The sequence below is a fragment of the Papio anubis genome, chromosome 3 (genome assembly GCF_008728515.1).
Source record: "Papio anubis isolate 15944 chromosome 3, Panubis1.0, whole genome shotgun sequence".
NCBI classification, from domain to species: domain Eukaryota; kingdom Metazoa; phylum Chordata; class Mammalia; order Primates; family Cercopithecidae; genus Papio; species Papio anubis.
This window is the reverse complement of record NC_044978.1, coordinates 179,990,411-180,014,441: the sequence shown is the minus strand read 5'-3', so window position 1 is coordinate 180,014,441 and position 24,031 is coordinate 179,990,411. Positions and strand designations below refer to the sequence as shown.

General features: G+C 51.7%; 1 protein-coding gene across 1 annotated transcript in view; it reads right to left on the bottom strand.

Annotated features, from left to right (window-relative positions):
* Positions 1-24,031, bottom strand: part of SORCS2 (sortilin related VPS10 domain containing receptor 2) — a 549,615-nt gene that overhangs the window by 337,371 nt on the left and 188,213 nt on the right. Inside the window, exon 2 of the mRNA XM_031664830.1 lies at positions 8,509-8,576. Coding sequence (XP_031520690.1) covers positions 8,509-8,576 — 68 coding nt within the window. The remainder of the gene's footprint in view (positions 1-8,508; positions 8,577-24,031) is intronic.

The window sequence follows — 24,031 nt, the reverse complement described above, 5'->3', positions numbered from 1 at the left end:
ACAACAACAACAACCAAATAATCATATTTAAAAGTGAGCAAAGGACACAAATAGACATATTTCTATTTATTTATTTATTTTTTTTTTTGAGACGGAGTCTCGCTCTGTCGCCCAGGCTGGAGTGCAGTGGCCGGATCTCAGCTCACTGCAAGCTCCGCCTCCCGGGTTCACGCCATTCTCCGGCCTCAGCCTCCCCAGTAGCTGGGACTACAGGCGCCCGCCACCTCGCCCGGCTAGTTTTTTGTATTTCTTAATAGAGACGGGGTTTCACCGTGTTAGCCAGGATGGTCTCAATCTCCTGACCTCGTGATCCGCCCGTCTCGGCCTCCCAAAGTGCTGGGATTACAGGCTTGAGCCACTGCGCCCGGCCAACATATTTCAAAAGAAGACATACACATGGTCGATGGGCAGATGAAAAAATGCTCAACATCACCAATCATCAGAGAAATGCAAATTAGATCCACAATAAGATATCATCTTACACCAGTCAGAAGGGTATTAATAAAAAGACAAAAAATAACAGATGTTGGTGAGGATATGGAACAGTGCAACTCTTGTACACTGTTCGTGGAAATATAAGTTAGTACAGCCTCTATGGAAAACTGTTTAGAGATTGCTCAAATACCTAAAAGTAGAATTACCATTAGATCCAGCAATCTCACTACTAGGTATCTACCCAGAGGAAAAGGGAAAAGAAATTAGGATATCAAAAAGATACCTGTACTCATGTTTATCGCAGCACTATTCACAATAGAAAAGATGTGGAATCAACTCAAGTGTCTATCATTGGATTACTGGATAAAGAAAATGTGGCATATATACACAATGGAAGACTACTCAGCCATGAACATGAATGAGATCATGTCTTCTGCAGCAACATAAATAGAAATGGAGGTTGTCATCTTAAGTGAAACAAGGCAGACCCAGAAAGATAAATACCACATGTCCTCATTCATAAATGGGTACTAAAAAATATATACATATGGAGGCAGAGAGAATGACAGACAGTGGAGACTTGGAATTGTGAAGGGGTATGGAGGGGTGGAATATCCAAAATTACTTCATGTGTGCAGTTCACAGTATTCGGGTGATGAATACTCTAAAAGCCCTGACTTCACCATTATGCAATCTACACATGTAACAAAATTGTACTTGTACCTCGTAAATTTATATAAACAAAAATAATAAATAAAAATCAAAGATTACAGAATTAAATGAGACTGAGAAATGTTGTATAACCTTCTCCTGGAGAAGTATAACGTGTATTAGTGTATCAGAGACTTTAACAAATCCTACTGTAAGTAAATCTGAAACTTTCTTCCCTAAAATATATTTATCAAATATGACCACACAATATGTATTTTCTGGAAACAGTTATTACTTGAAATACTTTAAATTACCATTCAGGAAGCATTCCCTTCCCTCCACCCCACCAACCTCCTCAAACTGTACTCCCCCTGCCCCACTGATGTTGAACCTCACCATGGCTGTGGCAAATGGAACCCTAGCAAATATGATGTGAGCAGAAGTCTTAAAATGTGCTTGTGTGGTTGAGCTTGGCTCCTGAGCTCTGGTGTTTGGCATGAGAAGAACATGTCCTGGTGGCCTATGTCCTGTTCCTATCAACTTGGGTCCAAGCACAAACAGATATGAAGCAGACCTAAGCCCACCAGCCAGCAGCCTGAACACCCAGCCAAGCCTTGACCAAAGCAACCAAGCTACAGTCAACACAGAATTGTGAGAATAAATGCTGAGTGCATGCCACTGGGTTTGGCGGTGGTTTGTTACACAGCATTATGGCTATTATAGCTGACTAATACACCATCTGTCAGAATTGCTATTCTAACAATTGCACTTTGAGACATAAATGTGGCATGGTAAAACATTCTTAGGAGGAAACCTTCTTAGAAGGTGTCGGGAAAGAACGAATGGCACCTGGCAGGAGTTCAAGACACATTTGGAGGGCATATCTTAAAAGTAAGGGGCCTGGAAATGACATAGGCTTTTCAGAGTGGAGAGGTAGGGATCAAGAAAAAGTTAAGCAACCCAAGTGTAAAAAGACAGGCATGAGATATGAGCAGATGAGTCACAGAGGAGGAGAATCAAAAAGTCAATAAACAGAAAAATATGTTCCATCTTTCCAGGTATCAGGAAGATGCAAAATAGCAAGATTAAGCTGTAATCTCACACTCACTTGAGTGCAAACATGGAAAGTCTGATAACTCCAAGGTGTGGAGCAGTGAGTCACCTCACAGATAAGTTAGCAATAGGTAGAGAAAAAGGAAGTCACACACACACCTTCCACCCTATCCAAGCATCTGACTGGAGATGTGTTCACAGATGCTTGCTGCAGCCCTGATTGGAGTGGCAAAAATCTCAGGATAGAAATCCTAGCACTCCCACATCAGGGGAAAACATAAATCAAATAGATTACATGTGCTACATGGACAAATTACCTACACAAAGTTGGGCAGATAAAGCAAACTTCAAAAGGCAAAGTAATGTCATTCTTTGCAAAACAAGCTAAGCAGTAGAACATATTGATTGCAGGTAGACATACATATATACATACAGATGACAATCAAGATAAATTATGATTTGTATATTGTGTTTTATGTTTTTAATATAAAAGGGGGATGATCCACACCAATTTCAGGGTAGAGGTTACTTCCAGGTGGGTGGTGAGGATGGGTGTGAGAGGATGGAGGAGAGAGTTGAACTTCATCAGAATCTATCTTAGTGTATTTCCTTGAGAGAGAGCAATTCGAAACATATAGGGAAAAAATTGACATTGATGACAGCTAGATTACAGGCATTGAGCTGGACTGGGCTCTGGTGTGGTAAAAACTGAGGCCCTAAATTTCAGTGGCACCCACATTATTCCTGCTCACCATCCACTGGCCCGCACTAATTATGCGACCCCAAGCTAACCACAAGGGAGACTGGGACGAAGGGAATTATGGATTATTTAGTGAACACTCACTTGGCTCTCTTTCGTGGGTACCTGGGCATGTGTCCTACTATGGTCTGTACTTTTCAGGATATGTTCAAGATTTATTAATTAAAGTGAAGATAAAGAAAAAGAATCACTTCCTATCCCTAACAAAAAGGAGAGGATTCAACCAAGTTATCCTATAGAAAACCTGGGACCAGTTCCACTCCCAATTATCCTGAGACTGCCCCTGGATGAAGGTCCTGCTTGAAGTCAAATGCACCCAGGAAGTGGTAGGGTTGGCCCAGCATTAGTGTGGTCCTGGTTTAGGGATGGCACAGGAACAGAATCCCCTGGTCTATAGGACTGTCCCTCTGTTTCAAATCCACTCTGCCCAACAGCCATTCTCAGTGTGAAGCAAGGGTGATCCCTGAGGCTGCATCACAGCAGGAGGCAGGGCATAGGGAGCAGCCCACAAGGTAAGCTTTCTCTCTAGCTCAGAATGCTTGCAGGACCCTCTTCCTCCTCCTGAAAGAATAAGAGCCAACTCTAATTTCCTGGCTTCCACAGCATCCCCTAAGATGACCTTGTAAATGTAAAGGGTCTTCTAGGTCTCAGCAGTGTTTCCCAAAAACCACACCACCATCCATCCTTTCTTCCATTCACCCATCCATCTGTCCATCTATCCACCCACCCATCCATCCATATATCCATCTGTTCATCTATCTATCCGTCAATCCATTCATCCATCTGTCCATCTATCAGTCCATTCTTTTATCCATCCATTCATCCGCCCATGTATCCATCCATTCATCCATCCATCAGTCCATTCATTCATCTGTCCGTCTGTCCATCCATCCATCCATCTGTCCATCATTTCATCTATTCATCTATCAATCCATTCATCCATCTGTCCATTCATCCATCCATGCTTCCATTCATCTATCCATTCATCCATTTGTCCATCCATCCATCCATTCATCTATACATCTATCTATCCATTCATCCATCTGTCCATCCATCCATCCATCCATCCATTAATCTATCCATCTATTCTTCCATCATTCATCCATCTGTCCATCCACCCATCTGCCCATCCATCCACCCATCCATTTTTCCATCCATCTATCAATCCTTTCATCCATCTGTCCATCCATCCATCCATTCATCCATCTATCAATCCATTCATACATTTGTCCATCCATCCATCCATCCATCCATCCATCTGTCCATCCATCTATCTATCAATCCATTCATCCATCTGTCCATCCATCTATCCATCTACCCATCCATCCATCCATCCATCCATCCATCCATCCATCCATCAATCCATTCATCCAATGCCCACCATGTATCTCCTGTGCCAGATCTGAGTTTGGTTCCAGGGATCTAGTGATCAATAAGATAAACCTGGCAGGTCTCCATGCTCACATCCTCAACCAGCCTATGTTCTAGGGGTGGTGGGGCAGGGGGTGGGGAAACCATAAACAGGAACTCCCACACTTCAATGAGAGAGGTTGTGAAGAATGCCTGGGGGCCTCTTTGCACTGAGTAGTGAGGGAAGCTTCTTTGAAGAAAAGAGGTTTATGGGGAGACTGAATAGGGGACAGTATCCAGTACCTGGGGTTGGTGCCACGTGCACTCCAGGCAGCAGCCATAGCATGCACAGGCCCTTACAAGGACTGAGCTCGGTGTAGTCCAGGGTCAGCCAAGAGGCTACTGTCACTGGACACTGAACAGTAAGAGGTGGAGTGGGAGGAGCTGAGACTGGGGATGGGGTAGGAGCCAGGGGTGGGGTCTTTGCAGGGGGTATGGCTTGTATGTTATTTCAAGTACCCTGGAAGGATTTTAAACCTCAGTCCTAACCAGCCCAACCTCTAGCTACTTGAAGTATGGTCCCCAGACCAGCAGCATGGGCAGCACTCGGGAGCTTGTTAGAAATTCAAAGTCTTGGGCCACCCTGGAAACCAGTGGAGTCTGACCATGTGCTCCTTGCAGGAATCTCCCAGGAGCCCTGAGTGCCTCTGGAACCTGAGAAGTACTACACTAGATCTGCTGTTCCCGTGCTCCTCCCCCGGGAAACCTCTGGGAGGACCTACCCTGAACCCACACCTTCCCTGGCTGGCCCAAGCTGCAGCGCTTTTTAAGGGCTTTTCTAAGTGACTTCTTTGTGCCTCTGCTAAGACCCCACAGTCTACACATCGGGCTTTGCTCAACCCTCTGTGGCTTCTGTGGCTTGTGTGAGCGAGACCACGTGGAGGAGCATGCCCTGCACACTTCAAACCTGATGCCAACCAGGGGCTTTCCAGGGAAGAATGGTGCTCCCCTCCTCACCTCCAGCCTTTTGCACCGATTCAAGGGGGCCCGGGATTGAGCAGAAGACCCCCATCACCACCACAAGAAGAAAGGGGCAGAGCACTGAACCATCATGGAAGCCAGGAGGGGGTGCCGCTGACGAGGGGCCGGTTAAATGCAGGACAATTAAAAACACATTCAGCTTAGATTTCAGAGAGCCGCTTCCAGAATGAAAACACCGTACCTGTCATTAACAGTGTATCTATTGCAATTACACAGAAGGATTCTTAGGAGACGCAGTGCACATTCATTAATTGTGTCTCTAATAGCCCTATTTAATATGTGCTCTCCAGACGAGGGCACCGCCAGCCTTCCATCCACAGGGGCCTGAAACATAGACACAGGGTGAGGGCGGGAGGAGGCCAATGGCAGGTTCTCAACTCTCAACACCAACTTCCTGCATGAGTCCCAAAACAGAGGGTGAGGACAGGAGCAGGGAATGTGCAAAGGAGAAAATGCGAGTAGTAGTTAACACAGAAAACTGCTCCTCCTCACTAGGAAACAAACAAACAAACAAAAGCAAATTAAAGCAATAATGCCGTCCGCTTCCTGCCCTCAGCTCCTCCTGTCAAATGAGCAGGAGTTAGAAAAGTCGCTGGCAGGACGCAGGGCACTGCCTGGGTGGGAATGCACGTTCGTCTTGAGGAAGAATTGAATGCCACCGCACAGCAGCAGTAAATCCACTCACACTCCCTGGTTCAGTCCTGTAACTGATTCATCCCAGGGAACAAAATGAAAAGGAAAACTACCTGCTTAACTTTTTTACGGCAGCATCAATAAGGGGACAGCTAAGTATTAGAGTGAACCAACTCCAGGGACTCACACCAGCCATAAAAGAAATGACGACGCAGACCCTGTCACTACATGGAAAAGTGAGAAACATATTTTATAAATGATAAAAAAAAAAAAAGCCTGCATTCTGTGTCTCTACCTATATAAATACGTTAGCATCAGAAAAGATAATATAAACAAAGAAAGGAACGGCTCCGATGGGTAGCGATGTGGATGAACTTTGGTGAGATGACTAATGTCTCCGCATGCATTTTTAATAATGGCAAAGAAACATCTGGTGATGAGAGACAGTGATGAGAAGGGAACACAGAAAATTAAAATCTGTCAACTTGCTTCGGAGAAAAACTGAATTCAGATCATGTACTGTTCTAGGGACATTTCACACATTTCCTCATTCGGTTCTCACAACTTGCCCTCGGGGCATCTTATCCCCATTTAACAGATATGGACGGAGGCTCTCCGGAGGAGAAGGAAGCCCCCATTACCCGGCCCTTGGAGCAGCTGTGAGTGGGTGGTTTGGCCTCTCGGCTGCCACCTGCTTCTAAGGAATCCTGTCTGGAGCCTGTAAGTGAGGGGTCTTGGGTCCCATGCCAGACACAGTCAGTCCCACCCCACCCCCACCGCACAAGGACTCCAGCAAACGTGAACGAAGCCAGCAACTCTGTCGTGTAAGTGCAGATCACACCGGGAAAGATCGCTCCCTGTTCAGACGACGCTTCAGACAGTCTCACTGCCTCCACGTCCAGCCACACTGAGAGGCTGCAGTGAGGGGAGGGAAGCAGGTGCTCTGGAAACTTCTGAGGTGGGTAGCCCCAGGCAGATCCCTCCATGCCAAGGAGGGCTGCAGCCCAGTGCTTGACAGCCGTGCTGGAGTTGGGACGAATCAGGTAATGGAGGGCCTTTGCTGGAAGGAGGAGAAGACTTGACCATCTCCATCTGCTTTGTCACCGAGGAACCCATCCTGAGACCTCCTGCCCAGCAGCGAGGGCACCCTCCCTCAGCCTTCCCTGTCCAGGAGTGTTGGCCCCAAAACGGGCCTCGGAACTTACATTTTCAAAGAGCAGCAATGAGATTTCACAGGGCCCACAGAGCTTACACAGTTTTCTGCTCTTGTCTGGAAGCAGTGAACGCCGCCTTGCCCAGCACTGGAGGAACGAGACATTTTCAAAGCAACCCACCAGTACATAAAGCAACGGGAGGCCATGGCAGTGAACATCCGTCCTCTACACAGGGACGCCGCCCATCACTCGCCCCCCCGCTTTCTGGTGATGACGATGGAATTAGAGGAGACCAGTGGGTCTGGGAGGTGAAGCCACACTGAGAGGAGCTTCTAGGAAACGTGTTTCTGCTGGGGAGCAGGTGAGGACCACTCAGGGGACTGTGAGGGTCTTAACCCCTGAGCTTGGCTTCATTAGCAGCACAGATGACCAGGCCCGTGGGCTCCAGGCGATGTCATTCCTTCTACGGCGAAGCAAGAACCCAACTCGAGACACCGTTTCAATAACTTCCCAGCGCATCGCAGAAATCCCTCAGTAAGAACCCACAGAATGAATCACCAAACCCCTTAGCTAAAAGCAAAGCCAAAATGGAAAATAAACCAACTCAAGGTCCTGATCAGCAGGGACAGGCATCTTTTTATGGATTTCAAATAGAAAAATGAATTAATTATTACTTGAGAAACATATGTTGGAAAGCAAAATGGTTTCACACCCAGAGAACATGGAGGTGGTAATCGGTGCATGGAAGAAAGAGAATCTTTTGCGGGAGAAAAGCTTTGAAACCACAGCCCAGAGGCTGGGAACCATCTGTACCCTTCCTGGGTGAGTGGATGTAAATATTGAAGAGGATGATAACCAAAATGGGTTCTCAAAACCTCCTTCTTCCTCATCTCATTTAAAACATCAAAGGGGCAACCTAATGTTCCTGGGCTGGATTCACATTTCACACATGAAGAGATATCCCCCATCGCCAGCAGCTTATTTATTTACCAAGCTCTTTGGCTAAGCCTGGAAGAAAGAAAAGTGTCCAAACAATGAGCATAATCAGAGCCTTTGGTGGACTCCAGGAGCTGCGTGTGAAGTTCTGAGCACAAGCGAAGGAAATTGTGCACTGACCTGAATTCACAATGCAAACCCTCCTCCTCCGGGGAGGAAAGAAAGGAAGCGGGGAGAAAAACATAAAGAAAAGAGAAGAAAGCCAAGATGCTTTCTGAACAGTTGTCTATTCCGCAGTGCAATTTATACCCACTGCCCAAACTGGGAAGCTACTTTCAACTTTTCCCGTATGCATTTTCTAGCCAAAGAAAAGTTGCGCGGCCACCGACACAGGGTCTATGACAGCGAGGCGTTTGGATCTCAATCCTCAGCAGAGAGCCTGGGAAGACGGCACGCAGGTGCATAAGAGAAAGGCCTGCCATCGGGCTGACTTACCGCCACAGCGAACTTTCCAGAACCTTCCCCATGTCTGCGTGGTAGTACTTCGTCAGGATCAAGATCACCTGTGGTGTTAACAGAAAGTAAAAGGCAGAAATCAGTGGGTTCCAAGGTTCTCAAAGAGAGGTACAGCGACACCACTCCCTGCCAGAATTTGGGGTCTCTAAATATCAGCTGCCGAGGGGCCTCTCTCAGTCAGTATTCCCGGGAGGCTCTGGGCCAACCTGCATGAGAACCCTTAGACGTGGGCTTATTTCCGCTCTGAGGACTTGCTTGTGCTCTGCAGAATGACTTTGGGAACATCTGAATCCAGTAAAATCCACACAGTAGCTGCCATTTGTTGGAAATAATTCAAATCCAGCCCTGGAAAATCCCAAGCTGTGGCAAAGGGAGTGCCAGGGCAGTGGTCCCTGTGTGAGGACGGAGCGCGTTTGGCAAGGCTTCTGGAGACGGGGCTCTGTCTCCACCAGCACATTAGAGGATCTCCTGAGCCTGCTGGAAACAGCTGCCAGGGCTGCAGCCCAAGACCAGAGCAGGTCCCTGTGGTCCGTCTGTCATTACTTGTCCTGGAGTGGTGCCTGCGGAGGTACAGCCAAGACGCTTGGGGGCCCAGGAGTCCTTGGTGGTACACACCTGTGTCTGTTGTTCAGACCATTCATTCATTCATCACACATTCATTCATTCATTCATTCATCACACATTCATTCATTCATTCATCACACATTCATTCACTCATTCATCACACATTCATTCATTCATTCATCACACATTCATTCAGTCATTCATCACACATTCATTCATTCATTCATTTATCACATACAGGGCCCTACCTGACCATGCTGTTCGCATTTCAGGCCTGTGCAGAAAATGCAACTATTTATAAAAATGAAAATAAAAGTGTTTAGGAGCATCAAATTGTTTTTTGAAACAACTGCATAAACAAAAAAAGGGTAGGGGTGGGGAATAAGGATGCACCAGCCCTGACGGGAAAAAGATTTTCCCAATTACTGCACTGGCCACTGCGTTTTCACATACATCAAATTTCATTTCACTCACTGCCAGTCTCCATTAGCTGTTCCTAACACTCCCATGGCCAGGGAAGCCCCCAGGAGGTAAGATGGGAACAGCCTTGGGTTTTGGAGAGGCTGTTCGCCTGGTTATTTGGGGTCACCACCCTGGTCAGCCCCAAGGGTCGGGCTCCTCCACGGAAGCAGAGCTCTCTGCACTCGGCCCTAAGGTGCCATTTCCACGGATGGCAGCTGGGCTGACCTGTCTTTCTTTCCCTGGTGATTGGAGCAGGGAAGACGCGAGGAGGGGCTGTTGCCCAAGATGGGACAGTGTGCATCTTCTAGGCAGCGATGATTTTAAAAAGCAAGGCCTTGTCAATCAGGGCCAGGCTGGCTACGCCACGCTCAGGGAACAAAGCGATTTTCTGTTGTCAGCTCACAGCCTGCCGTCGGAGCCGGGTCCCTCCAAGGAGTGGGGAGCTGACGGGGTGTGGACTTGAACCCACTGATTCATATTTGATATAGTCACGCTGTTCCCAGGGGGGATTCTGTGCAGCCAGAGTGTGGCAGCCGGAAGGGACCTCAAAGTCTGTTTGATCCGGCCTCATCCAGGAGGAAATCCCTGCCCCAATCTGATCTTGGAGAAGTGAGATCCAGGCTCTGCCCTGGCCTCGAGGGGTGGAGCTCGGCTCTGGAGGGCACCCTGCCCTTCTGCAGACTGCAGGGTTTGGGGCGCACCCTGCTGTGAGGCTGGCTTCACGTCCCCGTCACTCCTGCCTGTACATTCCAGCTCTGCCACTGTGGACAGTCACCCAATCACCCAGCAAGACTGCTTCCTCCTCCCCCTCCCTTAAGGGGAGAGTCCCCACCAGCCCACCCCCTCATTCTAAACCCCAGCATTTGGGGCCTTTGCACAAGGCGTTCCTCATCCTGGGATGCTCTTTCCCAAACCCCCCAGCCCTATTTCCTCAGTGAATTCCTGCTCAACCTTCAGATCTCAGCCTGACCCACATTGCCCCCAGGAAGGCCCCCCACACTGGGCTCAGTGCCCCCTCCATACACCCCCTCCAGCCCCGCTGGACTCCCTGCAACCCCACACAGCTCACAGGGCCTGCGTCCACTGCTGAGTGATAAACCGTTAAGGGTGGGGACCTTGTTTATCTCCCCAGTGCGGGGCACAGCACCTACCGTATAACAAGCACTCACACCACTCGCTGAGAGAAATACAGGTGGCTTTACCCAAAGGAAGGATCATGTATGCAGTAAAGTTGGGCAGAGGCCAGTGCCCCACTCGCCACCACCATCACCACACTCCTTCCACCCTGTCCTGGGGACAGAATCGCTCTACTGGCTTCAACCGGCCCAGCCGAATGGGACTTTGGGTTCCTGTGGGGGTTGTCTTTGCCCGGGGCTGAAACAAGGAGGTCGCCCAGGAAGGGCCAGTGCTGGAGGAGCCAGACAGCAAGGCAGCCCCACCACGACCTGACTCTGCAATCGTCAAGCAGAAGAACCCTGATGTGAGGTCCGACCACCCGGGTTCCATGCTTGTCTCTGCACTAGCAGACACTCAACTTCAACACATCTCGGTTTTCCAGTCTACGATGATGCCGTGGTGATGATTAAATATTCAGTAGCAAACGTGAAATGACCCATAAGCCATAGGAGCTGTCGCCGTTAAGAATAACGATAGCTAACAATCTCTGGTTTCCGTGATGAGCCCCACAGTTACAGCTGCCCCACCACGCCCCCAGGAGCCCCGTGTTATGATCTCTGTTTTACAGATGAAGAAACTAAAGCAGAGAGTGCTTCAGTATTTTGCCAAAAACTACACACTCAGCAAGTGGCAGAGTTAGAATTTGATCCCAAGCAATTCGACGTCAAGCTCAGACTCTTCGCTGCCACGCTGAAAGCCTGTGTTTTCAGAAGAAACTTCTATTGAAAGTGGTTTCGAAGAACCAAAACTTATGACATGCCCTTCTGGGGCACCCGGCTAACAGCTTTGGAAATGAAATATCCCAGGACAGTTTTTTCAGTTTTTTCAGTGGCTTTGGGGCTCTTTGATCTGGGTGGGAGAAAAATCGGGAATGTGAGTTAGGGCCACACAGCCCCTGCCGTTGCCAAGGGTCTCCTCCCATCCAGAGGCTGCCTGAGCCTGCAGCCCACAGGGATCTTTCCCAGACGGCCAGGAATGTCCAAGCAGAAGACGAGGAAAGAAGAGCTACTGCTGCCCGCAAGAGGTCAGCCACTGCCGCCGCTCATTACTTCAAAAGCTCCTCAGGATGCACACATCACCCTGCGTCTCATCCTCTTGCCTCCCGTCCTCCCGGCTGTGGGGAAGGCAGTGCACGAATCTGTTCCTATTCTCCCAACATCATTTTACCAAATGGGCCAGGGTGCCAGGGTGCTGGGTTCCCAATCTGTGCCGGCTCAGCCTGTGACAGCACGGACTCATCCACTCTCTCGCAGCCCCCGTCCCCCGACTGGGAGGGGCTGATATTACTGTACTCACATTACGGCTGAGGAAACTGAGGTACAGAACCGCCGAGTGACCTGCCTGGCATCGCACACAGCAGAGCCAGGAGCTCTTGTGCCCAGGCCCAGGGCTGTTATGGGTCTCCACTTCATTGCTGCCCTCACGCCTCTGTGATGCCTGCCTCGTAAGCACGGGCCAAGGAGATGCCCAGGGTTCCTCTGAGGCACCACCACCCAGGTCCAGCCCAGCAGCCCTGGCAGAGACGTCAGCCTCTTTGGAATTCCCAAACCTACCTGCCCGCCCCTGAGGTTGCTAGGCAGTAAGCTCCATGACGGTGGGGACTCCCCCACCCCTAAACCCCCGTGGGCCTAGCACTGAGCAGAAAAATCCATCAATCCTTCCTTGAGTAAATCAATGAGTGGGTGAGTCCATGAGGACATGGATGAGCATCCGTACAGCAGCTGATGCAGATAGGAGGCAGAACCTGTCCTTCAGGCCCAGTCCCAGCCAACCCCAAAGCCTCTGATGTCTGGGGACTCCCAGCAGAATCCATCACCCGCTCCTCCTGACACCTAAGGGTAGGGAACACGCCCTGTCCTGGAGGCCCAGGGCTCCCTCACAGCGATGCCCGTCCTAACCCTCAGGGAAGGGGCTCCAGAACCCTGGGAGACACAAGGCTTCATCTTCCTCAGCCCAGTGAGAGCCCACACGAGGAGATCCCCAGCTTGGAGTGTTCCAGATAGCCAGGGCCAGGCGACTGGCCTGCGACCTGCACAGCCACGAAGCCCCTGAGCTTGGTTTCATGCTCTGTTGTTGCCGTCTTGAAATTCTTGAGAATGTCTGAACGGGGGCCCTGCGTTTTCACTTTGCGCTGAGCCCTGCAAACAATGGAGCCGGTCCTGCAGCAGCTGCCACTCCGCTAGCATCTGCGAGTTTCAGAGCTTCTCCAGCCCCGCTAATGGTTAAGGACTGTGTGTCTGCAGAGCACCCTGATTTTATTCACCCGTTGTGCACCTACCTCCCTTGCAAGTGAGGGCGGATCTGGGCGAGGGGCTGGAAGGAGGTGTGTCAGATTCAACAACAGAGCTCACAGGAACTCAGGATGCCATCACCACTGCTTCACTTTAGAAATAGGGAAACTAAGGTTCAGAGAAAAGAAAGGGCTCAGCAGGGACAGACCCTGGTCCTGGTAAGTCCACATCCACAGCCTGGCCCCCGCATCCACTGCCTCTGGCTTTATTCCAGGGAAGGGCCTGCTCCCTCCCTGAGAGGGACTGAGGGTGCCCTTCCCCAGAAGGAAAAGAACCCTGAAGTACACACTCAGTTCCTAGAGAGACCCTAGGCCGGCCATGGTGTCCCCGCCCTGATCACCATAGCCAGCCCCCACCTCCATCATACAACTCAATGCAAAGCCCTGTGCTGGGCTCACAGGAGGGTCCTGTGCTCTGCACTGAGCCGTCCAACTTGCCTGGAGATGAGGGGCCTGGGCTATGTCTCAAAGCTCTGGCAGTGGGAGGGAGCCGAGGCTAACCAGCCTGGGACCCACAATGGCATTAACTGGACTTTCTGCTGCTCTGGGGAATGGGGGTTGGCACAGAGGAAGTCTCAGCTTCAGGGTTGATGGGCCAGTAGCAAAGTCGTCAGCGTCTTCACCTGTGAACAGCATGAACTGGGAAGTCAATGCTGTCTTTACCAGGCGGCCCTGGCAGAGTGGGCACTTCTCAGATGGACTAAAATAAAACAAAGAGGGTGTGATGCAGGGTGGCCAGGCTCGCTGAGCCTCAGTGTCCTGATCTGAGAAATGGTGCTAACTGGGAGACTGCGGGAGGGTCTCCCCATCTCTTTGCATCTATCCACACAAACTTAGACCAGAAATCAGAACATAGATGCCCGATGCTCAGCCCCTCCTCCCTGAGTGGCCAGTGGTACGTTTCCAAGTCTGCAGAGTTTGCAGTTTCTCCACCTGACAAATGAAGAAGTTGTTCCCTTCCAAAAACTAGAGCCAATCGATGGCTTTAGAACCCCCAAACATCATGAAATCTGTTCCATTCCAAACAACCTAATAATTAGCCCTGGGAGTTTCTAAAAGGCCATTTTCATAAACTGCTCCACCAAATCCTTCCCCAAATGTAACCAGCATCCACCAGGAACGAGGTCAGCTGTTCCATAATCCAGGGGTCAGGTTCACCATTTACCATCCAAGGGAACTTCACTGGGCCTCCTCTGAGACCCTGGGCCACTTCCCTCTGCTCTTGTGCAGCGGGGCCTGACTCAGCAGCACGGCAATGGCCCCAGGTACAAGCTCCTTACGGAGAGACGCGCAATAATCCCTTCGGAGAGACGCACAGCGAGCTTTTCTGAGCCAGCCTGAACCCTGGCCCTGCATGAGTGCCCGGTTCCCCCAAGCTCTGTTTGCTCTTCAGGAGCGCTCGCCATCGCCTCCTCAAATGTGCCGCTCTTAGGACAAGAAGCGAGAAGCGTTCTGAGCACCTCCAATTTAGGACACTGAGCCTTCCAAACAGCCAGTGGGAAATGATCATGAAGCAGCCTTACACATGGTTGCCTTTGGGGGGCTCAAGAATAATAAAAAAGACAGACTCGGGCCCAATTCAGTTGCCAATCAATACACATAAGGCACCAAATACTACTACTAATAGTAAAAGACTGCAAGAACTTAGTGTTGATGGCAAACTCCAAAATCAACACCCCACTGAAAAACGAAGAAATTGAGGTTAGCGTCCAAGGCCCCTGAAGGCCCCCAGCGTCACTGAGGTCTCCCTGGCTAAGCCGCACAGCCGTGGGCCTCCTCCTCACAGCGGGGCTGGCTTCCCGGGAGCTCCTAGAAATGCAGCCCCACCCCAGGCCTGCAGAAGCTTCATTTCATCGCTCACATTTGAGGGGCTGCCCTGGCAAGGTGTCCCCAGGAGAGAGGCCCGCATCCCTGCTCACTGTCCATCAGCCTCATCGGGAAGCTGGGGCTCCTCCTGTCACTCAGCAACCTGGTTCCCTCCACTCTCACTGCCATGGACTCCACTCCAAACACACCCCCTCGACCACGAGCTCCCGCCTTGACTCTGTCACCACTCCCAGGCCTTTGCATATTTGGATTGCTGTGCTCTTCCCCTTCTCACTTCTGCACTGTCTCCCTCCTGCTCATTCTCAAGGCCACCGCCTCCTAGAAGCCTTCCCTGACTACCCTGTGCACCCCAGGAGGGGAGGAGCCGCATCAGCCTCAGACACCTCCACCTCCTGAGTCTCGCCAGGGCTAGCACACAGGGAGTGTCTGAATCATCATTGCTGAGTGAATTCATCAGCAGCAGGCTGACTCAGAAAAGCCAAGACCCACTCCTGGTGAGGCCTTTCCTCATCCCCACCCCACCTGTGTATTCACCCAGGTGTGGACATGGGCTCTGGAGTCTGTAAGAAATCCCATCAGTGGGGTCCATGGGCAGTGGCCCGCCTCAGTCTCAGACCTGCCTTGCTGGTACAGGTCACATCACTTAGGCCCAACTCAGACCCTCATCTGTCCTGGGATCACACAGGATTTGGCCAAATTCACTCCACATCACTCACTCCACACTCACCAACTGGAGCTGTTCTTAAAGAGTTACTGGTCCGGAGACCACCTCACCCGCCAGGTAAGGTGGACGAAGACCTCCAACCAGACAAGCTCTGCTGCCAGGGACTGGGGGGAAGAGCTGCACGCAGGATGGGCAGGAACAGAATTTGTTCACCAATGAGCCGCTTTCCAAGACCTTCACACGCACTGCCCGTGGGGGAAGGAATGATCCACCCGCAGTGGGGCATAGGCAGAACCGCCAAGGTAAGCACAAGCCCGTGTGTCCTTTGGCCTGGAGATCCCACTTCAGGGAAGCTATTCCATTGAAGTGCTATGCATGGGAAATGAGGGATGCCCAAAGTCCTTTACCACACCACAACAACCAGAGACCAGAAATAACCCACGCACCCACCAGCAGGGCCTGGGAGGATCGCCGGGGGTGCTCACCACTCAAGGCAGCCCAGGGCACCTGTGTGGATGGGAAGGATGAAAAAGGATGTGTCAGAGCCGATGCAGGGAGATCTCCCGTGCCCACTCTTATGTTCACAAGCGGGAGAGGTGAAGGCCACTTCCAAATGGCTAAAGGGGTGAGTTTTGTGTTACATGAATTTTATCTCAATTTAAAAACAATCTGTATTCACCTCTGCTTGAAGATACACGGTGACATGCTGAAAGGAAACACAGGAAATGTGATCTGGTGGACACCTGTGGGTGGGGAAGCGGGCAGGGATAACAGGAGGGAGAGTGGGAGATTTTAACTAGAGACCCTTTAGTAGTCGTGATGTTTGGAACCATTTGGTTGTATTACCTATTTCAAAAACATTTTTCAAATAAAATAAAAGAGACTCCTCCTTTCAAAGCCCCCATTTCCCCTCCTCCATCGGGCAGGTCCCAGAACGCAGGTGGGTTTTCTCATCTGGCCAAAACCACCCAGGACCAGCTCTCTGCTGGTTAAGATTCCACCAAGAGCGGCCGGAGGGGATTCAGGCTGAGTCTGTCGTTGGGGTTTAGTTTATTCTCTGAGTCGCTGCAGCTGCTCTAGTTAGGAGAAGGAGCCAGGCCAACATGCAGCCAACTTCTGCAGGCCGTCTGCCTGTCTCCCAGCTTCAGGTGTGGGGGCATCTGTGTGCATGTGTGCGTCTGTGTGCACATATGTGTGCACATGTGTCTGTGTGTGCATGTGTGTGCATGTGTGTGTGTATCTCTGTGTAACTGCATGTGCATGTGTGTGCACGTGTGCATATCTATGTGTATCTGTGTGTGTGCTCGTGTGTGTACGTATCTCTGCGTATCTGTATGTGTGCATGTGTGTGTGCCTGTACGTGTGTGCATGTGTATCTTTGTGTACCTGTATGTGTGTGCATGTATACATGTGTCTCTGTGTGTCTGTATGTGTGTGTATGTGTGGGTGTGTGTGCACGTGTGCATATCTCTGTGTACCTGTATATGTGTGCATATGTGTACATGTGTATCTCTGTGTATCTGTATGTGTGTGCATGTGTGTACATGTGTATCTGTGTATCTGTATGTGTGTGCATGTGTGTACCTGTGTATCTCTGTGTATCTGTATGTGTGTGCATGTGTGTGTGCATGTGTGCACATCTCTGTGTGCCTGTATGTGTGTGCATGTGTATCTCCATGTATGTGTGTGCATGTGTGTACATGTGTGACTCTGTGTATCTGTGTGTGTGCATGTGTGCATGTGTGTATCTGTGTATGTGTGTGTGCATATGTGTATGTGTGTGCATGTATATCTCTGTAACTATATGTGTGTGCATGTCTGTGCATGTGTGCATGTGTGTACCTGTATGTGTGTGTGCATGTGTGTATCTCTGTATTTGTATGTGTGTGCATGTGTGCATGTGTATGTGTGGGCGTGTGTGCATGCATGTGTGTGTGCATGTATGTGTGCATGTGCACATGTGTATCTCTGTGTACCTGTATGTGTGTGCATGTGTGTATGTGTATGTGTGTGCATGTGTGTGTGCTGCAGGCAACAAAGCCACTCCAAGGTGTGGCTGCTCCACTGGGCGAAGTGGGCGTCCACCAGTCTGGTCACAGCCTCCCTCCTTTCTGGCCTCCAAAACATGAAGAAGATGCTCATTTTCATGCCAGTGGGGCTGGTACGCATGGCAAAGGGGAAGACTAGATGCTGATGGAAGCATTCAGTCGGTGCTCCATTCATGTGCATTTCCTTTCTCCCCTAACAAGGGCCACTTCAGACATCTGGTCCCAATCAAGGCGGGTGGCCTAGGCTGGCTTGGCAGTGCCCTGCCCTTCGGGTGGTACCGAACAAGGGTTGGATCAGTGATGATGCCCTGAGGCAGGAGCCCGGGAGCTGGTGTCTGTCCCTCACCACTTGGGAACGGTGGTGGCTCGAGCTGCCCACCTCTCAGGATGGTCACCCTCACCCAGGCCCAGCTTTGCTTCCTAATGTGGGGCCGGGCATCGGACCCCATGGAGGAGCAGGGGCCTTCCTCCTGAGTGCAGAGTGGCACTCTTCAAGCTCCAGCTGCGCTGGACTCAAACCACATCAGCCTGAGGCCAAGACCAGCTCCCTGAAAAAAAAAAAAAAAAAAAAAAAAAAAAAAAGGACCAGCGCCCTGGGAGCTAGGACCGCAGCCTCGGAAGCTCTCTCCAGCCCGCATGAAAGAGGGTCCTTCCTGTGGGCCCCTTCCCTTCAACTATGCTGGCTGCGCCGGCCCATCCTGTGCTCCCTGAGGAAGCACAGGATGCATCCCAAGATGCATCCTCTACGAAGAAATCAATTCCATTTCAAATAAATTGATCCTGCATTTATTTACCAGAGAGAGGAATATCGTTTCTTTCTACTAAAGACCCCTGAGGGGAAGGGTGGGTATCCCATTAGGCTCAGAAAGTCACAGGAGGTGCTGGCTCTCCAAGTGATGCGGCCTCGCTCAACGCTGCTGCCAATGCCGCTGCCCACGCTGCAGACCCTAGGGCTCAGTCCTACCCATACACCCTGAGTGCCACCCACCCTGGTCCCTGCTCCACAGAGCTCTCCTGGATTCTCCAAGCTTGGGATCCACAAATGCCTGCAGAGCATCCCTGAAGGCTCTCCCTCCAAAGTGAGACCATCAGAGCTGCAGTGAGCACAGGCCTTTCCCTCTAACAATCTTCTGCTGATGCTGAGCCAGCGAGCCTGGGCCCCCACCTGCCTGATTCCTCCTCGAATGCAGTGTCCCGGGCCCCCTGCCCTCAGGCACCTCCACAAAGGGCTTTCCTCTGAGTCCTGGCGCTTCTACATGCCCGTGCCTGCTGTGCCCTCCTGGGCAAGCCACTGAGCCCCTCAGAGCTGAGGCAAGGATGCAGGGAGTTAGCCGTGCAGCGTGTCCAGAGGAAGCAACCCATGCAGGGTGAGGGTCAGCCATGATGCCAGGCTCGGGGGTGGGGTGGACTAGAGGTTAGAGTTGGGAATTAAGTTGGGGTTAGGTTTGGTTTGGGGTTAAGCACAGGGCCAGAGTTGATGTTAGGGCTAGTGTTAGGTGTAGGGTGAGGTTTAGAGTGAATGCTGAACGAGAGTTATGGTTGGTCTCAGGCTTTGGTTAAAGTTAGGGTCAGGCTTAAGCTTTCTGTGAGATAGGACTGCAGTAAGCGTTGGATTGTGCTTGGTTTTTGGGTGGGGCTGATGCTGCTGCGCCATTCGGTGCTGTCTTTGTGAGGCTGCTTTAGCTGGCAGGCTTGGGTTCTGCTTAGTGACATACGTGAGAAACACTGTGGTCATAGTCCAGTCTGGTCTATGCTACTGTGCACGGGAGAATTCTCAGCGAGTGTCTGTTGTATGTGTCAATCAGTCAGTGAACCATGCACCTCCCACCACCACACACAGCTGCCCGCCTCTAACTAAGCCTGTCCTCCTTTCCCTCGGGCACAGACCCTTCCCCTCTCCACCCACTCAGGTAGTAAACCTTCTCCTTCTTCTTATTTCTTATTGGAGATGGGGTCTCACTATGTTGCCCAGGCAAGCATGGAACTCCTGGGCACAAGTGCTCCTCCTGCCTCTTTCCCCCAAAGTGCTAGGATTACAAGTGTGAGCCACCGTGCCTGGCTTCAGGTAGTAAACCTCTTTACTGGGCCAGCCTAGATACTACCACCTCCGGGAAGCCTTCTGGTGTGTCTCCAGTCCAGGTTGCTGGTGTTTGAGTATACCCACATTTCCCTCAGCAGGCATGAGCTGGAGCACACCAACAGAGTGTCCCCCGGTCCCCTGCCCTGCCCTGCACGGCCTCAGAGCCCATCCCACCCACGTGAGTGCCCCTGCTGTGCAGCTTCTCCTCGCTCTAGCATCGTGGACTCACTGGCAACAACGGAGGGTAAGGATCCCAGATCCCGGGGTGGCTGAATGAATGTGACACGCATGCAGGGGAGGGCTCCACAGATGCCACAGATGAGAGTCCCCTTCCTCCCTCAGTGACGAGGGTGAGAGATGGCCGAGGCTGCCATCAACAGACAAGCAGGTGCAGGCCTCCCTGGGAGATGTCATGCCCACTCTGAGTTCCCCAGGCCACAAAGCTGTCCCCTCACCTGGCCACTCTGTCCTGGCAGCCAGGGGCCCAGCAGCAGACCAGCTGCAGGAACAGATGTCAAGGTCGCCCAGTGCACCTGCACTGGACCTGGCTCTATCTCACTGGCAGCCCCTACACAGCCTCCTCTCCTCCCCTCCGCTCCCACCATGCTTAAGGAAGGCAGGGGCAGATGCAGGCAGGGAACGCTGGGACTGCTCTCTGCAGGTGAATATGCCCCCACACTGGGAAGGGCCTCATTTCAGAAGCTGCTGCCAAGACAATGAGACGAGCCCGGAACAGGGTTTTGGCAGCCCCAGGGAGAGGAGAGGAGAGGGTCTGATAAGGGTGGGGCTGAGGGCGCTCATGCCCCTCCCTCTCGGAAGGAATGTTGTGCAGAAGACATGGAAGGGTGCTGGGCCAGATGGGACACAGGGCCGCCTGGATCTGAGCTGCGCTGGCAGACTGATGACTCGTTCTCTGCAAAAGGGGGGTGAGGCCAGTGTCCTGGTTTTGACAGTGTACTATGGCTATGTGGCCTGGTATCACTGGAGAAAGCTGCAGGGAACTTTCCGTACAATTTTTGCAACTTACTATTTTCAAAGTAGAAAGTTATAATAGAGAGTGACTTGATAGACAGTCAGATGCAAAATTTACAAAGTTTGAGAAAATGCAAGCCTCCTATCTCACTGCCTCCCTCCCATCTCCCTGTGGACTTTGGGACACACCCACCCAGAGGGGCTCCAGAGGCTGTGGCCAGGCCCAGGCCTGACCCAGCCAGCCCCGTGACGAAGACTAAGGCTGTCCCCCACACCCACGGAACAGCCAGAAGGGTGGGCCTCCTTCCCACACGGGAGGCCTGCCCAGGTGTCACTGGCACTTGGGGACCAGAACCGGGCCAGGCTATAAAAGAGAAGAGAGAAGGAAGAAAGAGGAACAGCTCTTGTGAGCCATGGCCTTAAACCCGTGACCCCACCCACTAGGGATCATGGTCCATCCTCGCTGGGAGAGGCCAGGAAGGAGGTGGGAACCCAGAATACACTGTCTCCCAAGAAGGGTCTTGGGTGGCGCCAGACGTTCAGCTGGGTTGGGAGATGTCCTCCAGCCCTGCGGTGCGGACACAGGTGGTTTGCCTTAAGTCACCTCACTGACACCTGTTACCCAGCGCGATTGAGGTGGAGACATTTGCAGGGCTCCATGTACACACCCTAATCCCCATCTCCTTCCCACAGCCAGCCCCAGCCCACCAAGGTCTGACCTGCAGTGGGGGTGCACTGCGGGCAGGCGGGATGCCTCACCCAAGGTGCCTGGGCCAGAAAAGCCACCACTTCTCGTCACTGTCTCATTAAAATAAATGACTTCCTCTGCCCTGAGCCGCATGCTGAGCGCTCTATGGACGTTATCTCATTTAACTCCCCACAGGCCTTGTCCCTGGGAACCATGTTGTCCCCACCTCGGGGGAGTTGAGGCCCAGAGAGGCATTACCTGTCCCAAGTCTCACCACTCACACAAGGAGGGCTGGATGGCAGCTGGGGCCTCTGACTCCACCAAGCAGCCCTTGGGTCTCCACCAAGGGCCTCCGCAGAGACTATGGGCATGCACAGGTGCATTTCCTGCTGCCCCCAGACCTTCGTGCTGAACCTCAGCCTCCAGCCCTGCACTATACACAGGGCCCAGCCCGGCTCTGCTCACGTACACTCCAGCTCCGGGACCCCAGTGCTGGCCGGCAGCCCACATATGAGCAGGGTCGGCCCTGGAGACCCCACCATGGCTGGCCTTCTCTTGACCTCTGAGGATTTTGCCCAGTAAGCCAGTCGGTTAGGGCCATGCTTGAGGCTGCAGGTAAATGTCACCCCTTGCCTGGCCTCGATCCTGTGCTGTGAAACTGAACAGCCCCTACCAGGTCCCAGGGCCGCCTGCCACTGGCTCTGCATAAGGATGCTTTGCGGTTCCCATTTCAGATCACGCCGCGGTCATATCTCACCACTCCCGAGAGCCCTCGTCCAACCCAAAAGCTACTCGGAGCGTGATTTATCTACAAGGGCTCAAAACCACCACAAATGTGGGCCTGGAGGGTTGGGCCAGGCAAGGACCACTGCTGGACCGCCCCCTGCGGGGCACTGAGAGTCCTGTGAAAGGTAGATAGGCCTCGGGTGCATGTGGGCCCCTTCCCTGGTTCTCCGGGGCAGGGTCTCCTGTACTTGCCTTTGCAGCCGGCACTGGGCGAGGTCTGTGGAATGAATGAATGCGTCATGCCTGATGATGGTAGCTCGCCTGGAAGGCACCCACCCTCCACACCTTCAGCGCTTTCCCGCTAGCTGCTTTTATCTACTAGCCTGCAGGTTGCATCCTCTGCCCCTCCCGGCACACCCGCACTCCTCCCGGTTCCTCCTGTCTGGGAAGGAACCTGCCCCCGACCTGTAGTCAAGGGTGGCGCTTTCTCTGGAGTCCCACAGACCCTGGATGGAGCGGGCGGAGCTGTGGCCCCCAAAGATGGGTGCAGCCAGAACTTGCCAATGGGACCGTACTTGGAAAAAGGGTCTTTGGGGCTACAATTAAGTTTAGGATCATGAGATCACCCTAGATTTCGCCCTAAATTCAATGGCGTCCTTGGAAGAGACACGCAGGGGGGAGGCTGGGTGGAGACGGGGGCAGACATGGAGTGATGCTTCTACAAGCCAAGGAAAGCCGAGGACTGCGGAAGCCATCAAGACGAGGAGAGAGGCCTGGGACAGAATCTCCCTCAGAGCCTCCTGCAGAATCCAACCCTGCCAACACCTCGTTTTCAGACATCTGGACTCCAGAATGGTGAGACAATACATTGCTGCTGTTTGAGCAACTCACTTTGTGATGTCTTCTTATGGCAATCTTAGCAAACCTATGCCAGCACTGGCCCATTGTACAGGTGAGGCTCAGCTTGCCAGAGGTGACACAGCTGGAAACTGTCAGGGCTGGGGTCACCATGGGGCCCTGCTTGACCTTTTCAAAGGCTCCAGAAGGGCAGACTGGGAGGTTCCTCCAAACCCCAGCTCCCTGGGGACCCCACTTTCTCCCTCCCCAAGTTCTGCCTCCTGAAATGTTGGGGTCCCGCCTCGGGCTGTGCTGGCGTAGAGAACACGGGGCACTGAGCCCCTCCACCCATCGGACACCTTCACAGGCACGAAACCCAGTGTTTGAAAAAAAAGAGAGCTGAGAATGAAGCTAAGAAAGGGCCTCATAAATCAAAATCAGTCAGCAGCAAGTAAATGGACGGGCGCTGCTGATCTGTGGAAAATTGCATTTTTACATTAAATCTGTTTAAGGGATAATGTGTATTTTAATAGGTGGGTCTTGGTAGACTTTTCCACCTCAGCTATCCTTTGAAAATATTATTTACTCTCCATTTCTCATAACCTGATTGAATTTTAATTCCACCCATCACTCCTTTTTAATAGTCACTGTAAGTAAAATTATTAATGAAATTACAAGCTGCTTTTTTGGTGAGGTTTTTTTTTGTTTTTTTTTGGTTTTTTTGTTTTTTTTTTGTCGTTGCTGTTCAAAATGTGCTTCTACCTGTAAGGGCTGGCATTTCTCAGGTCTATTTATGGCAATAAAAGGTAATTGGATAAGCTGTGATGTTGTTACTGCTGAGCGTCTTTCAACATAAAAAGTGCCCGGGGTGTCTCCGGGAGGTGGCTGGAAACTGCTGATCCTGTTTTTAAGGCAGAAATCCTTCCCCAGGCTCCAGGGCTCTCCCGCTCCCTGCTGGTGCCCAGCCAGACAACCATATGTTCATTACCTCCAAGAATTTCTCTTTAGAAACAACGCTGTCGTGTCTGAACAGAGATGCCACGCACAAAGCAAGCGCTGCCTCTTGCAGGGGGAGGAGGGGTGGGTGGAAGAAGTCACTGCCTGCATCCAGCTGCGAACACCCAGATTTGGGCACAGCAGCCCCTGAACAAGGTCCCTTGGCCTTAGG